General features: G+C 40.7%; 1 protein-coding gene across 2 annotated transcripts in view; it reads left to right on the top strand.

Moving 5' to 3' along the window:
* LOC138655113 (ovochymase-2-like) overlaps window positions 1–19,107 on the top strand; it is a 174,045-nt gene that overhangs the window by 98,064 nt on the left and 56,874 nt on the right. For both annotated transcript variants that reach the window (XM_069743553.1, XM_069743555.1), the window contains exons 14-17: window positions 2,460–2,737; window positions 2,870–3,033; window positions 5,936–6,122; window positions 11,362–11,580. In XM_069743553.1, coding sequence (XP_069599654.1) covers window positions 2,460–2,737; window positions 2,870–3,033; window positions 5,936–6,122; window positions 11,362–11,580 — 848 coding nt within the window. The remainder of the gene's footprint in view (window positions 1–2,459; window positions 2,738–2,869; window positions 3,034–5,935; window positions 6,123–11,361; window positions 11,581–19,107) is intronic.

Raw genomic sequence — 19,107 nt, 5'->3', positions numbered from 1 at the left:
CTGAGCTTCGATCTTCATGCTCTCGTTTAGTAGGTGTCGGAAAGTAGGCTGCATTAGGCCTAAAAAATGGGGAATGGGGTGGAGAGAGATGGTGTGTTACACTCCAAGGTGTTCCCCAGGTTTCCTTGCCATTGCTTCGGTCTTCCGACTCTCGTTTAGTAGTTGTAGAAAAGTACACTGCATTAGGCCTAAAAAATGGGTATGGGGTGGAGAGAGATGGTGTGTTACACTCCAAGGTGTTCCCCAGGTTGCCTTTCCTGAGCTTCGATCTTCATGCTCTCGTTTAGTAGGTGTCGGAAAGTAGGCTGCATTAGGCCTACAAATTGGGTATGGGGTGGAGAGAGATGGTGTGTTACACTCCAAGGTGTTCCCCAGGTTTCCTTGCCATTGCTTCGGTCTTCCGACTCTCGTTTAGTAGTTGTAGAAAAGTACACAGCATTAGGCCTACAAAATGGGTATGGGGTGGAGAGAGATGGTGTGTTACACTCCAAGGTGTTCCCCAGGTTGCCTTTCCTGAGCTTCTATCTTCAGGCTCTCATTAAATTGTGGTTAAATGGAACAACTGCATTTGGCGTACTAGTTGGTTTGGGGCCTACTATCGGTGTCTGCCACTCCTTGCTGTTCTCCTGGTTTCCTGTCCTGAAATACCATTTTCAGCCTCTCGTTAAGTAGTTGTTAATGTTAGACTGCATTTGGCCTACTAGTTGGGTTGGGGCCTACTATCGGTGTCTGCCACTCCTTGCTGTTCTCCTCCACTGAACAAAGCTGTGCCGCCTGTTTACTACGGTTGCCAATTTTGAACTGCATTTCGACTACTTACTGATTTGGCCCTACTCTCTGTGTCAGCCTCTCATTCCAGTTGTCCTCCACTGCAATGCCCCCTGGTTATTCCTGTGTTACCAATTTTGAACTGCATTTAGCCAACTTTATTCTTTGGGTCTATATCTGTGTTTCCTCCTCATCCTGCCCATTGCCCAGCCAGTGATAGATGAGTCTGCTGGTACATTGACCCATAACGCAACATTCCCCGTGCACGCTACACAACAACATTGTGACCCTGCTGAAAGTCAGGTTGCTCTTCCCGCATACCATACCACCTTACACGGGGACAAAGAGGAAGGTGCAGATGAAAGTGCAGGTTCCTTCATCAGGTGGGGGGAGGAATACTAGTTGGCGACGTCACTGGCACAGGGCCTCTCATAGTACGCAAAAGTGTTGCTGCCGGTGGGAGGCGCCCCCGCCGTGCAAACACACCGCTGTACTTTGAGGGGCCCTGTGCCAGTGCCAATGCCAACGAGTGGGCCCCCCCTGCTTGCTCAGGTTCACAGCACTTGCAAAGTTGAAATACTTACCTCTCCCTGCTCCACTGCCGTGACGTGGTCCAGATTTCCTGGGCCCACTAATTACTTGAACCAGCCCTACCCCCCACAACTTTAGCCAAATGACCCCCAATTTCAAATGCCTTCCAATTATTATAAGGTAAATTACGCTTGACAAGCTTCATTAAGAAGAATGGATGGTTTTGACATTAAAATGGGCACTCTAGGTGTTTTCCTGGCCCCCACTCACTGCCGACTATGCTGCCCCATTGACTTGCATTGGGTTTCGTGTTTCGGTCGATCCCGACTTTACGTCATAATCGGCCGATTTCACTCGACCCGACTTTGGACATAGTCGGGTTTCGCAAAACCCGGCTCGACTCTAAAAAGGTCAAGGTCGCTCAACTCTACTCCTGAGTATGTCTTAAAGGCTGTCTACCTCTCGTTGTCTCTATGAGCATGCTGATCCTTATGATCTGTTTTGTCTGAATGGTAGCTACAGTAGGGACCTGATGTAGATTGATATGCTGCTGAACCTCCATTGTATTCTCTGGCATACCTTACTGTGTCCATAACGAAGGTAGAGCAGACTACTACAGACATGACGTTTAACATCTAGTCCGAAATTCAGTGTGACTTGCACTTTACAGTTGTGCTCAAAAGTTTACTTACCCCGACAGAACTTTTGCTTTCATGGCCTTTTTTCAGAGAATATGAATGATAATACCAAAACTTTTTCTCCACTCATGGTTAGTGGTTGAGTACAGTAAATTCACAGTGTGAACATTCAGAATGGAATAGATATAGAGAAAGGATAAAAGAAAAAAATGGTGTGGAGTCCCACTTAATTTTCTTAACAAACACAAGAGATTTCAGCCAATAAAATGTGGGTTTTACTGAACGTTTTCCCATAAAAATGTATATCAATCTGATCAGCTCCTCCAATACAACATCCTGCCTGCAGATCAGATAAAATTTCCAACATAACAGGTTCCCTTTATGGAGTTGGTCTGTTGATGTGTAATACTTTGCATAATTAGTTACATTTTTTAATAGAGCTATTTTACATTTTGATTACATTAGAAATCTTCATTGTCACTTAGTTTAAATCTATTTAATGTATTAATTGTATATTTCAAGTTACGCAGATGAATTGCATCGATGGCAAATGTGTGTTGGGAAACACAACTTAACCTTGGTTGAACCTACAGAAGTGTGCTACAAAATTCTTGGAATCTACCGTCATGAAGGGTTCGTCTATCCAGAAATACCAGCATTAGAGTTTGACATTGCTTTAGTAAAGCTAGATGGAGAAGTAGTAGCCAATGACGTCATCGATTTTGCTTGTCTGCCACCGGACAATCAGGTTTTACCGGAAAGCTATCGCTGTCATGCAACTGGATGGGGGGATGAGACAGGTATTATTAACACAGTATTAAAAAAAAAATCACGTCAATTTTATTTCATTAATTCAATATGTTATTAAGAAGATTGAATAAATAAAATGTAGATAAAAATATACATGAATTCTGTAATATCAATACATGCAGGAAACTCAACTGCCCCAAAAGCGGCTGAAGGATTAAACCAGGTGGCTCTCCCTGTAATTCCATATGAAGTCTGCAAAACACCACTATATTGGTGGTTCCAAATAAAGGAGTCAATGATCTGTGCTGGTTATGTTTATCCAGATGAGCTAAAGTCAGTGTGTCAGGTTAGTATATGTCTTGTATTATCTGTGTAGCTGGGTTTATGTACTTGTTTGGCCACCTGTTACCGGTATCACTGCTATTACTACTAGGAAAGCTGAATTAGCTATTTATTACAAATGGAAATACATGTTCTGCAATTACCATGAACACCATTTGCTGTAACAGTAGGAATATTTTCATTGCATGCCCTTATGACCAGGGACGTGTATAACTATAACGAGTGCAGAAGTTGCAGTTGCACCTGAACTCTGCTGTCTAGATGGGCCATTAACGTTCATTTTATTCGCTAGATCTTGGAATAATAATAAATTCCACAATTGGATATGTTTAATAAAAATGTTCATGCGCCGAGATAATCTTATAAATGTGCCCCTGTTGTGTACTGTGTAATGGCTGTGTCTGACCATACCCGGACATGGTCTGATCATACCACAGCTTCTGGGCAGGGGAGGAAGAAAAAGAGTATACTGACATTACAGAAGGGGATTCAAAAGGATTCTTCCTTTAAGGTAAAACATGACTAAAAACAGGCGGGAAAATGTTTTACCTCCCAAAAAGGAATTCGCTGTGATCACCTGCTGTTCTGTTTTTATACTCTTGTTTGTCCTCTCCTGCCCAGGAGCGGTGGTATGATCAGACCATGTCCCTGTACATATAAACATAAGGATAAATGACCTCGGGGAGATCAAAACATCCAACACCGCGGAGACACCATCACGTGTTTCTCAACGCAGTGATCCAGAACACTGCCCCCATCCCTTATGGGAAATATGCAAATGCATGTAGAAAAGCCGCGGAGACACCATCACGTGTTTCTCAACGCAAGCAATAAATAGCCAGGTCTTTCACCGGGAAGGAACAACCATGGGAAGGGCAGCATCCTATGAAGGAAAGCCACCTATGCCAAAACATGGTATCCATCCACAGACAGCTGTTTTGGGGTATTTGCCCCTCATCAGTTTCCTACTCCACACTGATGAATGGCAAATACTCCAAAACAGCTGTCTGTGGATGGATACCATGTTTTGGCATAGGTGGTTTTCCTTTTGGATGCTGCCCTTCCCGTGGTTGTTCCTTCCCGGTGAAAGACCTGGCTATTTATTGCTTGCGTTGAGAAACACGTGATGGTGTCTCCGCGGCTTTTCTACATGCATGTCCCTGTACAGTCAGACACAGCTATTACACAGTACACAGCAGGGGCACATTTATAAGATTATCTCGGCGCAGGAATATTTTTTTAACACATCCAATGGTGGAGAGTCTTGGGACAGCTGTTCTGTGCCGAAAGTTGATTTAAATTATTCTGTCAATAAACAATTACAGTTCTCCCTGCATTGTGTCTCCTTTCTCCCCTAAGGACCCAGTACACTAAAGTAGGTGCCCTGCTCCTATCATCTGACTCTGTTCAGTAGATGTCCCTATATGTTTTAATCAATTATTTTCTTTTTTTTAAGTTGGCAACACTCATGTCTCATCCAGACAAACATTAAAAAAACACTTACATTAACTTAAAAAAATATATGTTAATGGGCATGCTTCCTTAACAGTGAGTGACAAGTTGCACTGTGAGGGTATGTGTTCAGGGGCCGCATTACATCCGGATTAGCTACGGATTGAACGCTGCATACAACCGCAGCGTTCAACCCGCAGCGTCCAGATGTTACAGCATAGTGGAGTGGATTTTATGAAATCCCGTCTCCACTATGCGGGCGAACATGCATCCGGCAGCCCTGCGTTTACAGACATGCGGCACATCTTTTTAGAATGCAGCATGTCTGTTTACCTTGCGGCGATGCTCCGTTACCGCAAGGTAAATAACAGGGTCCTATGTATGGGGTGCGGAGATTCCGGATGTGTGCAATGAACACATCCAGAATCACAGCGCCTATAGAAGGGGGCAGTGCTATGGATGGAGCCAGTTTTCTTCCAAAGCGCCGTCAATCCGGACCGTGGACACGCACCCTAATATAAAGGAGTATTTTCTCTACCTAAAGATCTAACTGTTAAACTTTTATTTTTTTGCATGAATATTGTACTGGTGCATAGAGATACTGTATATCTGTATAAACCAGTACATCTCTACTTTCCTGTACATTATGTATAAAACAAAGCTGTAAAGTAAAATCCAGATTTTTTTCATAATGCTAATAAAATAGAATTGCACAAGCACAATTAATAATCACATTTTTAATACACATTTGTTAAATAAATGGCAAAAAAACAAGTAAATAACACAGACACACAGACATACTAAGTATCCCTGTTATTATAACAGGCTATACAATCCATTAAACACATAATTTATGGTTACTGGTAAATAGTGTAAAAAATGGTGGAATACTTTTTTTCCCAACTTATTCCACAATAAAAAATATTTTAAATGCAAATCTTACATTAGTTTATGGCAAAATTTGGAGAAAACAACAGCTCAACTCACAAAAATACAAGACGTCATTTAGTTCCTTTAAAATTACAGACACGCATCTTGAACATGGGTCCTTCGCTGTCTACTCCTGCTTTCATTTAAATCACTCCTTTTCCAATGGGAGCTCACAATTTTATTTATTTCATAGTAGTTGTAAGTCGATGGATTTGAAAGGGTCCCAAAACAATTAATATACAAGACCCATAGAATTCTAATGGGGTCTTTGCCGCTTTCAATAATAAGTCTTTAAGATCCGAAGTATAGATTCATTGAAGAAGAAATTCGGAAAAAAATTGGTAAGACACTAAAATGTATGCATCATTTAAGTGAAAATTCTGAAAAAAAAATGTCATACCATGTTATACCCTCTAAACAAATTTTAAAAATTGTAATAAGTGCTTTAAAATTCTGCCTTGTTAATTTCTAAATAAAAAATTAGTAGAATATTAAACAGTTCTCTTCTCTTTTCAATGCTCCAGGGAGATTCAGGAGGACCGCTGGTTTGTCCCTCTACCACTGATAGCTCAACTTGGGAAGTTCATGGAATAACCAGTTTTGGACCTATTGGCTGCATCATGGATAAAAAACCCAGTGTTTTTACACGTGCTTCTGCTCACCTTGATTGGATAGATAATGTTATCAAAAAGGATATTTACGATACTTACTGTAGGTATACATTTACATCAATTTTCATATGATTCAAACTTAAAAATCTTAACTATATGATATTTCTAGATTGTGAGCCCAATCAGGGACAGTGATGATAATGTGTGCAAACTGTAAAGCGCTGCTGAATATGTTAGCGCTATATAAAAATAAAGATTATTATTATTATTATTATTGTATGTGATGGCCAAAACATTCATGTAACCTTTAAAGGTCATCTCTTAGTAGGATCAACCGTCCTATCCTATCTATATAGGCATTTTACATGAAAGCGGGCGTTACCAGTGTGAGACATATAATGACTGACAGTCAGCTCACCTCATGTCACTACAGAGATGTGTGTGATTCAGCTTCCATCTCACAGGCAGTAAGCATTGCAATACAGCAGAGCTGTGAGAGCTGCAGCAGCTAACGTGTTTGTAACATAGTAACATAGTTATTAAGGTTGAAGGAAGACTTTTAAGTCCATCTAGTTCAACCCATAGCCTAACCTAACCTAACATGCCCTAACATGTTGATCCAGAGGAAGGCAAAAAAAAACCATGTGGCAAAAAGTAAGCTCCACACTGGGGAAAAAATTTCCCTCCCGACTCAACATACGACAATCAGACTAGTTCCCAGGATCAACTCCCTATTAAGGAATCTAGTGTATATATCCTGTAACATTATACTTTTCAAGAAAGGTATCCAATCCCCTCTTAAATATTAGTAATGAATCACTCATTACAACATCATACGGCAGAGAGTTCCATAGTCTCACTGCTCTTACAGTAAAGAATCCGCATCTGTTATTATGCTTAAACCGTCTTTCCTCCAGACGTAGAGGATGCCCCCTTGTCCCGGTTTCAGGTCTACGAGTAAAAAGGTCATTTGAAAGGTCTCTGTACTGTCCCCTCATATATTTATACATTAAAATAAGATCACCCCTTGGCCTTCGTTTTTCCAAACTGGTAATGTTCCCTTTCATTTAAAATAATTCTGGAAACAAATTCTGATGCAGATCAGTGTTCAGCCCATAGATCTTAACAGCTCATTAACATACTAAGAAAAATGTGGATTTCTCTAAAATAAGACCTCCGTCCGTGATTATCACTGCAATGGATAATAGAACATTTGTAATTTATATCCATAGGTGAAAAACACTGATGGTACAAACTGACACCCCGACCAAATAACTAGAAAATAAACATGGACATCTGAATAAGGCCTAAAAGATGATATCCAAAAATATAGTGCAACAATCTGGAGTAAAAAGGGTCTAAATGAGCAAAAAATGCAATGTATATGGAGAAGGAGTGCAGCAAATGCATCATATACAGGCTCGGACTGGCCCATAGGGTAACAGGGGAATCCCCCGGTGGACCTCTGGGCAGAGCTGGGCTTCCAGCCTCACTGCATGAGCAATACTTGGCATAATTCACTTGATTCACTTTGTACAGAAAAAAACAGCATCTGATCTTTCATTAACCAAACTATCCAGTTTATTATCATACTGACATATAGGTAAATTTGTGGACAAGGGTAGTATAATATTTGTATGCAAGTGAAAAGTGCCCCCCCCCCCCAAAGTCAATGTTACTAGTGGGCCCTTGGTACCCCAGTCCGACACTGATCATATACATGTGCCATTGGGATATATTTGGTGTAGTCAGTCTAGTTTTATCCTTTCTAACTTTAGCATAGTATTTAGATGTTTCCTCATCTTTTTAATGCTCCATTCATCTGCATTTCTTTTACCTTTTGAATTTCACATAAATCTTGTTTTCTTGGCAAAGGTTTGATATTGTGTTTAGTAAAAAGCCAATATCTCATTTGGGAGTTCTAACCACAAAATGTTAAATTTACAAATGAAACAATGCTTTGGGTCTTTGCTGAGTGAACCCTATGGGAGAAGTCTTCTTCCCCATTTTGCACGTATGATATAAATAGCACTAGCCTGACAGATTAAATTAGAAGAAAATGCCTTTATTTCACATCCTTAGGTAAATAGGGTTTTTTTTTCTAGTCCTTATAATTGTTCAACCAGCAAACATGCTTCATAAACATATTTTTAGGTTTACTGCTCTTACATAGTTTGTAACATAAGATTTTCTCTAGAGAGAACGTAGCACTGTTTGCCCTCACCTGCTGGGGCTTCATTGGAGAGCTAGCTCCTGGGATTTCCTGCTTTCCATGACATCTGGAGAAAGGAAAACCACTTCACCTTCCAAAAAAATGACAAACCTAATACAATACGTATATTACAGGGTTTTGATGATATTCTAATTTTGTGAGAAGCACCTGTATGTCCAAACATCAATACTGCCCAATTTACGCTAGCACTCAGACACTCCACTCACTGTCTTACTGCCAGAATCATGATTGAACCCAATAAAATAAATATCGCCCATCGGGATTAGCTGCTGTTTATTTTTTTTTATAACGAAGCATAGTTGTTAAAGTTCTATTATGGATACATGATGTAAATGTGAATAAAGTCTTATTCTCCATTATGTAAGTGCTAAATACTTTTGTCCCAATTCGTGATAGTTAGTGATGAGCGAATATACTCGTTATTCGAGATTTCTCGAGCATGCTGGATGATTTGCATCTGTTAGCCAGCATAAGTACATGTGGGGATTCCCTAGCAACCAGACAACCCCCACATGTACTTATGCTGGCTAACAGATGTAAATCATCCAGCTGTGGCAATAAAAACTAAATCTCCGAGAACTAAAAAATACTCGGAGGACCCCCGAGCGTGCTCGAGTAACGAGTATATTCGCTCATCACTAGTGATAGTATTTGAGCCTTATTTTGGAGTAAAAAAGTTTCTATGGCCCCATTCAGACATCTCTTAGTTTTCTAGTATGCAAATTGCGGCTTCATCAGTGTTTAGTCAGTGTTCCAGTTTTTACTGTTTCATCAGTGATTTTCTCATAGGGAAAAATACTCATTGCAATATTAATCACGAACAGCACATTCATTTTTCAAGAACCCATTAGACCTGCATTGTCGAGTTTGATCAGTGAATTGGATCAAAAATGGACATGTCTGCATTCACTCGATCCACACAAGTACACAGAAATGTGAACAGCCACGTAGATTATAATGAGTGCTTGTTCTATCCATGAAAAAAATTTGACAAAACAAGGATGTGAAAAACAGATATCTGAAAAAGGCCTATTAATTACTTTTTTTTGATATTCATAATTTAATTGGCGCCTTTTAAAGTCAATTTTTCTTGGTTGCATCTGTTTTTTTTGTTTCACAATGTGGATGTGCTCTTCCTTATTCGGATGTGTTAGACATCGTTTGCGAATTTTCGAAATGTTACAGCATTATTTTCGCAATTGTACTCCAATGCAACACTAGATTATAAAATCTGACTAATTTTACTTTCATGTGAGCGCATTTTAAAAGATTGTGCTTCTCTTTGCTCTAGAAAGGCACAAAAAAATGAAAGACAATGAAAAGAGCATCTTTGAGATTTTGTGCAAAACACAAGCAACTTTTTGAAGAATGGGTTACGAAAAAACCGTGGAATATACTGCAAAACAAAAAAGTCTGCAAAACACAAACAATGAATCGGGGCCTTTGTCTATATTAATACGAGAGTCCATTTTAGTCAGTTTTTCAGCTTCTTTGACAAATCTACATGGCATACAGTAGATTTTTTATTCAATAATTTTATAGCAAGCCTCCAGGGAATCATTGCAGAAGGATCATCGTTTTTTTGGGCTTAAAAGGTTAATACCAAAATGCCAATAAACCTGATGCTGTTTTTTTTTAAATTACATAATAGCAAATGTACAGGCAAATGTAAGAGGCAAATAAAGGATGCAATAAAACATACATTAACCTAAGCAGGGTAAGCAGTCAAGTACAATATAAAATATACAATTGTACAGTAAAATATGAAAAAGGGCATAGAATATTGTGGACCCAAACTGTACCTCCATTTTTAGTTGCAGATCCCAATTTTTAACATCCCATGGCATCCCTGCTATTCCTTCTCCATGTTTTGCTAATCTGTGAAAGCCACTTATCTTGGATACGCAGCACAATATACTTTTCTTTATGTCAGTAATTCCCCACTTCAGGTGATAATAATATGACAAAATTAATTTCATTGTTTCTGGCCATTTGATCTTAGCACATGCATACTATTTTTTTACTGACTTTATATGGAGGCGCTACATAAAACACAATTTTAAAAAAGGAAATGGCAAAAAATTACTTTCTGATAATAGAACTTGGTTTAACTCCTTAAAGGGGTTGTCTGGCCTTAGGCTGCAAGTCTGCACTCTATGTGATTGCAGACTTGTGAATCCTCACAGTGCGCTCAGGAGGATTCTCTGATGATGGAAGCAGCTGACACGTGGCTGTAATAATGTGATTTGCATACATGCGGTCACGTGCCGACTAGATGTGCGCAGCCTCACTCAATGCAAGTGTAATGAGCGAGGCTGGACAAAGTCTAGTTGGAATGTGGCCGGAAGTATGCAAATCACATGCTTGCGATCACATGACCACTTGTTCACAACACCATCACCAGAGAATCCTCACAGCGTAATGTGAATAACCTAAAGCCTGACAACCCCTTTAATGCCAGGGTAATATTTCATCTTTTGCACTTTCGTTTTTTCCTCCTCTTGTTCCAAGAGGCATAGCTTTTTTTTACTTTTCAGACAACATAGATATATGAGGGTTTTTTGTAGAGTGACTTTTAAATAACATCATTCATTTTACCATATAATGTACTGAAAACGGGGGAAAAAATTCCCAGGGAATGAAAAATGGTGAAAAAATGCAATTCTTCCAAAGTTTTTGGGGTCTTGTTTTTACAGCGTTTATTGTGCGGTGAAAATTACCTGAAAAAAATATTCTCTATTCTCTAGGTCGTAATAATTGAAGAAATATCAAACTTCCATACTTTTTTTTTATTTGAAAATGGAGAAGTTTGTAAAGTCTAAAATTTTGTTACTGTCATCATTTTCTGAGGCTTGTAAACTTTTTATTTTTCCATTGATGGAAGCAGAGAGAGAGAGCTTATTTTATGCAAGTGAGCTGATGGTTTTATTCATATGATTTTGAGGCACATTCAATATTTTAATCACTTTTATTGCATAGGTAAATGTGGTGCCAAAAATGCAATAATGGTGTTTCGATAATTTTCTCTAAATAAATTAAATTAAATTTAAAGTATAAAAGTAAAGTAAACCTGTTAATCAATGTAGTTATTTAATTTAATCTCCAGCATCTGGTTGTGGCAGTGCCAAGGAGCTCACTGAGAGGAATGGGATATTTACTTCTATGCGATATCCTTCCACATATAGCAATGATGCAGACTGTGTTTGGAATATTGTTGCCCCAGCTGATGAAGTCATTCATTTACATTTTAATAACTTTGTGATTGAGGAAAGTACTCTCTGCAGCAATGATAGAATTGTGATATCAGATGAGCTTGGCAGTGTTGGTAAGTATTTATGTCATTACAATTATTATTGTGCATTTATTATGATTGTGTTCATCTATTGTAACTTTGTGGGTGTGAACTGGCCCATCGGGGAGTTGGTCAACTCACCGGAGGGCCCTGAAACTACTAATTGACTTCCCTCTCTAAAATATCCTAGATTGTGCTGCGCTTCCAATAAATGACCCAAACACACATTGTCCTCCTTCCGTCAGTTTACAAGTTCATTAGCCAATTCAAGGGAACAACTTGCATCCTGTCAGTGTATCCACCTTCCAAAGCAGAGGGGCCCACCTATTAGTTTACATCTTATATCTGTTGGTCACAGTTCAAGCACATTGTGCACCTCAAGCAGATGACAGCTTATCAGTCTGGTGTGAACTCTGAAGGCAGACCGTAGTGTAGTATAAATGCTGTTGTCACTCCACGGTCTAATGTAAATGGTGCAGTCAGTCCACAATCAAATATACATGCTGCAGTCAGACCACAGGTCAGTGTAAATGTTGCCATCAGTCCATAGTCTAATGTGAACATTTCAGTCAGTCCACAGTTGAATGTAAAAGCTGCAGTCAGGCCACAGTGTAGTGTAAATTCTGCCATCTCTCTAGTCTAAATGTTGCCGTCAATCAATGTTCCAGTGTAAATGATGCGGTCAGCCCACAGTCCAGTGTAAATGACTGTCTAGTATAAATGCCAGGGCCGTATTTAGAGTTTATGCTACCCTAGGCACTTAGGCGTGGGAAAATATTCTGAAAAGTTCCCAGGCTCGAGTTCATATGAGGACATCCAGCAGAGGGCGCATCACCGCGACTGAAGGTAAATACAGGTCATTGACCTACATTCCATTCATTCCCCGGGGGTTTACAGGCAGGAGCACAGCTGCATTAGCAGAGCTTCTGCTTGTAAAATTACTTAACCCCTTCAGATGGATTTATGAGACGGGACTGATCATCGGAAGGTATGGAATATGGTTGTTTGTTTTTTTTACATTTGTTCCAGGTGACAAGGGTCTTCAGGTGGATTACCAGTATAATAAAATACTAAAATAACCTGTGTTTTTATTTCATTAAAAGACTTTGTAAGAATGTGTGTTTTTTTAACCATTTCATAATATTGGATTAATAAAGGATAGGTGTCGTAATTGACGCCTCTCCATTATTAATCTGGCTTAATGTCACCTTACAATAGCAAGGTGACATTAACCCTTCATTACCCCATATCCCACCGCTACATGGGAATGGGAAGAGAGTGGCCAAGTGCTAGAATGGGCGCATCTTCCAGATGTGCCTTTTCTGGGGTGGCTGGGGGCAGATGTTTTTAGCGAGGGGGGGCCAATAACCATGGACCCTCTCCAGGCTATTAATATCTGCCCTCAGTCACTGGCTTTACCACTCTGGCGGAGAAAATTGCGCGGGAGCCCACGCCAATTTTTTCCGTGATTTAACCCTTAAATTTAATAGCTAGAGCGCCCAAATTTTGCACATACACACTACTAACATTAGTAGTGTGGAATATGCAAAAAAAAAAAAAGGAATATGAGATGGTTTACTGTATGTAAACCATGTCGCATATCATGTCGGGTTTGAGAAGGAGATAGCTTAAATTCAATTGCCGGCTTTTCCTATCTAGCGCTGTATGATATATATACAGTGGGGCAAAAAAGTATTTAGTCAGTCAGCAATAGTGCAAGTTCCACCACTTAAAAAGATGAGAGGCATCTGTAATTTACATCATAGGTAGACCTCAACTATGGGAGACAAACAGAAAAAAAATCCAGAAAATCACATTGTCTGTTTTTTTAACAATTTATTTGCATATTATGGTGGAAAATAAGTATTTGGTCAGAAACAAAATTTCATCTCAATACTTTGTAATATATCCTTTGTTGGCAATGACAGAGGTCAAACGTTTTCTGTAAGTCTTCACAAGGTTGCCACACACTGTTGTTGGTATGTTGGCCCATTCCTCCATGCAAATCTCCTCTAGAGCAGTGATGTTTTTGGCTTTTCACTTGGCAACACGGACTTTCAACTCCCTCCAAAGGTTTTCTATAGGGTTGAGATCTGGAGACTGGCTAGGCCACTCCAGGACCTTGAAATGCTTCTTACGAAGCCACTCCTTCGTTGCCCTGGCGGTGTGCTTTGGATCATTGTCATGTTGAAAGACCCAGCCACGTTTCATCTTCAATGCCCTTGCTGATGGAAGGAGGTTTGCACTCAAAATCTCACGATACATGGCCCCATTCATTCTTTCATGTACCCGGATCAGTCGTCCTGGCCCCTTTGCAGAGAAACAGCCCCAAAGCATGATGTTTCCACCACCATGCTTTACAGTAGGTATGGTGTTTGATGGATGCAACTCAGTATTCTTTTTCCTCCAAACACAACAAGTTGTGTTTCTACCAAACAGTTCCAGTTTGGTTTCATCAGACCATAGGACATTCTCCCAAAACTCCTCTGGATCATCCAAATGCTCTCTAGCAAACTTCAGACGGGCCCAGACATGTACTGGCTTAAGCAGTGGGACACGTCTGGCACTGCAGGATCTGAGTCCATGGTGGCGTAGTGTGTTACTTATGGTAGGCCTTGTTACATTGGTCCCAGCTCTCTGCAGTTCATTCACTAGGTCCCCCCGCGTGGTTCTGGGATTTTTGCTCACTTTTCTTGTGATCATTCTGACCCCACGGGGTGGGATTTTGCGTGGAGCCCCAGATTGAGGGAGATTATCAGTGGTCATGTATGTCTTCCATTTTTTAATTATTGCTCCCACTGTTGATTTCTTCACTCCAAGCTGGTTGGCTATTGCAGATTCAGTCTTCCCAGCCTGGTGCAGGGCTACAATTTTGTTTCTGGTGTCCTTTGACAGCTCTTTGGTCTTCACCATAGTGGAGTTTGGAGTCAGACTGTTTGAGGGTGTGCACAGGTGTCTTTTTATACTGATAACAAGTTTAAACAGGTGCCATTACTACAGGTAATGAGTGGAGGAAAGAGGAGACTCTTAAAGAAGAAGTTACAGGTCTGTGAGAGCCAGAAATCTTGATTGTTTGTTTCTGACCAAATACTTATTTTCCACCATAATATGCAAATAAAATGTTAAAAAAACAGACAATGTGATTTTCTGGATTTTTTTTTCTCAGTTTGTCTCCCATAGTTGAGGTCTACCTATGATGTAAATTACAGATGCCTCTCACCTTTTTAAGTGGTGGAACTTGCACTATTGCTGACTGACTAAATACTTTTTTGCCCCACTGTATATATATATATATATATATATATATATATATGTGTGTGTCTCACTGACATATATATATATATATATATATATATATATATATATATATATATATAGACAGTATATATATATATGTTTTTACGATTTTTTGAGAACATGGATCCATTGTATGTCCGTATGTCGGATTTTGCAAGCCTGCGAGAAAATCGCGCAGTACGGATGCCATACGGATTACATACGGAGGATGCCATGCGCAAAATACGCTGAAACACCCTGCCTACAGAGGAGATACGGACCACTATTTTGGGGACTTTTCTGCGTATTACGGCCGTAAATTACGGACCGTATTTTTATATGCTGAGTGTGAGGCCGGCCTTAATCTGCACTCCAGGGTGTGGTCCGGAACGTAAATGTGTTAGGACTCATTCAGTGTTCAGTGTGTCTGGAGATGAGATTCTCCAGAGCTGTGCTCATGTTAAAGAGAACTGAACCTTGCTTTGTTCCCCTGTGCGGGCAGTGACACTGACTGCACTGTATGTCATTTTGCTTTTCCGTTATGCCAGAAGGGCTGGGTTTCTAATTTTGGAATGGTTTATGCAGTATAGTTTTAATAAACCAGTTGAAAATGTAAACGGAAAGTGTTCCTGTGACTACCTCTTTAAGCAGCCGAGTCAGTCGATCTTGCACACTGTGAAAAACTAATGCCATACTGATGGTCCATATGTTCGATTTTTTTGCTCACATGCATCAGATTTCCAAGTGAAATCGCAGAATGCTGAGTTTTTTTCTCATGCCGGATACAAATGAGAAAAAAAATTCAGATCTGCACTGCCTCATTGAACAACATTGGTCTGAGTACAATACCTTTTTTCTCGCATTGCACTAATCCGATTTCTATGTTAGTGTAAGCCCTATGGCCACATTCACATGTTCAGTATTTGGTCAGTATTTTACCTCAGTATTTGTAAGGCTACATTCACACGTTCAGTATTTGGTCAGTATTTTACCTCAGTATTTGTAAGGCTACATTCACACATTCAATATTTAGTCAGTATTTTACTTCAGTATTTGTAAGGCCGGGGTCACACTAGCGAGTTTTATGGACGTATGAGAGGTGCAAAAAATACGCATTGCACACGGACCAATGATTTTTTATGGGCAGCTCCTATCTGCCGTACTTTACGCATCCATATTATACGGTATTGTACGGCCGTAGAAAATCGCAGCATGCTGCGTTTGTCAGCGTATTGTGCAAAAAATCCGCCAATGAAAGTCAATGGGGGCGAGAAAAATACGGATTACACACGGACCAACAGTGTGACTTGCGAGAAATACGCCAGACATCTCCATGTGCAAGGAAATGTGCCAAGCCCTCAATCAGGAAGCTCAGACATGCTAATTAGCTGAAAAAGCCAGACAGACATCCCGGAAGTCTGGCGCTCGCCTCCACGGAGTTGCAAGCAGCATGGCAAGCATAATAAATGTCGATATGCTCCTGGTCCTGGTCCAGGAAAGGCCCGAAATTTGGGACCAACGGGATGCCAATTATGCCAACAGGGCTAGGAAAGAGGCTGCTTGGAGGAGCATTTATGGGATCCTTTTCCCAGAATATGACAAGCGGCCACGGGAGGTCCAGAATCAAATGAGTAAGTACACTCATGTTTATAACACAGTTAAAAGCAATTAAAAACTACCCGTGATAACGGGAATGCAAAACATATCCCACAGACTGAAGTATAGTAATAACAATTGGCACGATTATTGACAACAGGACATCTCCATAATCAAAATAATAAATCAGTTTGTACCAGATTGCTTATATATATACAATGAGATAACAATATGGAATGCCTGTCAAAACTAATGCCTACCAAACATGGTGCATGAAAGAAGTGGAGGATATGGACCACATACAAGCATACGCTCTCTCTCACATACAACGCCTACCATGTAAACAGTGAGGACATATCTGCCCGACTACCATGCTGCCATAATGACTGCTGCATTTTGAGTAAGATAGCCCAAGCAGAAAAGTGCAAAAAAGGCAGTCTAAATCACAGGAGTATCACGCATATGAATACCAACAGATTGCATTACGCTCAGAGCCTATTCAGAGCAATGACAAGTAGGCATTCGTTTTGACAGGTTATATATAGGTTATGTGTGAGGTGGTGCCCTCCATTTCTTATGTTATATACACTCATGTTTATCTATTCATTGATATTGGAAACTGCATTACCTACATGATTTGCTGACTATTGTATTTTACATTAAAATTATTATCATTTATTTATCTAGCACCATTAATTACATGGTGCGGGACATGAGAAAGGGGTTACGTTCAGACTGTTATAAATGCCGTTTACATTATCAAAATTTACAATGACATACAGCTACAGAGGGAAGAGGACCCTGTCCTTATGGCCAGAAATTCTTGGTATTTTGCATTAGATCATATTGTGCTGTTTGTGTTGACAATATTTATATTGATGATCTTTTTTAAGAAATGCAGGTTACTAGGCCACATTAAAATCTGTAAAATTCGCCTTGTGTTACCACTGTGCACAATGACCTTATCCATTATTTTTTGATGTTTCATTGCAGTGGAAGATGTTATGAGATGATGGCGCAGCATACGCGACCAGTATAGGAGAGAAAGACAGCATAGGGCCAGGAGTGGGTCCGCAGCACCTGCCAAAAAGCACAAATATATTTATTACGACCGACTCTCCTTTTTGGATCCCAGTTTGGATCTGGGACCATAAGTAAAAACATCAAAACACATTACACATATATTTTTTTACGGTCAAAGTTAAAAATTAAATTACTTATTCTCATATTTTACTAACAGAACACAGTCGAATCTCACTGAGAGGGAGACCAGCTTGGACTCTGAGGCCATCATAGATCCGGTTGGGGAAGGGGAAGAGGTGGCTGGCCCATCTTCACATCCTTCCAGTGTCATCCCTCCTGCAACATCTTCAGTTGAAACTCAAGATCCGGCAACAACTGGACAAGAAATTGGAGCACCACCTACAGCAGCACCATATCCAGGAAGCCAGGAGGAAGCAGGAAACAGTAGCAGCCCTACTGTAGACATCCCCACAGCCTGCTGTCATTTCCCGCCATGGCCGCAGGAGGAGAGAGCTGCAAGAAAGTTGCAGGAATGTGGACACTGGGGTCCTAAATTATTTGGCCAGGGCTGCACAGGATGATGGTGAGGAGGCCTTTGCGAGGAGCCTGACCCGATACCTTTGTCCCATACCCCGTGAGGCAAGGCTACGTGTGAGAGGGTGTATTCAAATACTTATTGATTCATGCACCCCCCCAAATGATCCATATGAATTGTTTGAGATCATTGAGAGGTGGCAGCTCTCATCACGTAACCTGCGCATTCCATCATCTCACCAGGTGCATGATCAACAAGTATTTGAAGCACCCCCTCCATGTGTGCCTACGCCTCTACCCCTTCCCACCCAAAACCAACCAAGGCCATCACATTACAATAATCCAACATTCCAGCAACTTTCCCAATATGGCCACTTGTCCAGACCCAGGGCTGGAGGCTGGTCCCAACCTGGTTTTGGACGACATGGCCATATTGGGTGGGGTTATGAGCCAAGGCCTTTTTTTCAACCTCATGAGGGCCAGACTCAAAACACGTATTATTGTAGCCAATACCCAACTGGCCAATATGATCAAGGGCATCATTTTGAGCATGGTCAAACATCCAACACACAGGATGATGTACAATTGGCCCAACAAAGGCCACCTGACCAGAACCCTGAGCTTCCACCATCTCCTCCACCAACGTACAGAAATCTGTAATGTTTTTTTGTTTAAATTTTGCTAATTTTTTACATTTCATTTTCTTACAATTTTATGTTTTAATCTGCTGTGATAGCACTTGGTTATATATATACTAGCTATTTGAACATGTTCTACGCCTGGGTGGCGAGCATTTATATTGGTATATGGTCTCCATCCTGGTATGTGCTGCTCCATCCTGCTTCCCCATCCTGTCACGTGCTGTCCCATCCTGCGTCCCCATCCTGTCATGTGCTGCTCCATCCTGTGTCCCCATCCTGTCATGAGCTGCTCCATCCTGCGCCCCCATTCTGACATGTGCTGCACCCATCCTGCGCCTCCATTCTGACATGTGCTGCACCCATCCTGCGCCTCCATCCTGTCATGTGCTGCTTCCATCCTGCTCCCCCGTTCTGTCATGTGCTTCCCTATTCTGTCATGTGCTGTTCCCATCCTGCACCCCTGTTCTGTCATGTGCTGCTCCCATCCTGC

This window comes from Ranitomeya imitator, chromosome 1 (assembly GCF_032444005.1).
Source record: "Ranitomeya imitator isolate aRanImi1 chromosome 1, aRanImi1.pri, whole genome shotgun sequence".
NCBI classification, from domain to species: domain Eukaryota; kingdom Metazoa; phylum Chordata; class Amphibia; order Anura; family Dendrobatidae; genus Ranitomeya; species Ranitomeya imitator.
Note: the sequence above shows the minus strand (reverse complement) of the source record. Positions and strands in the feature narration are given on the sequence as shown.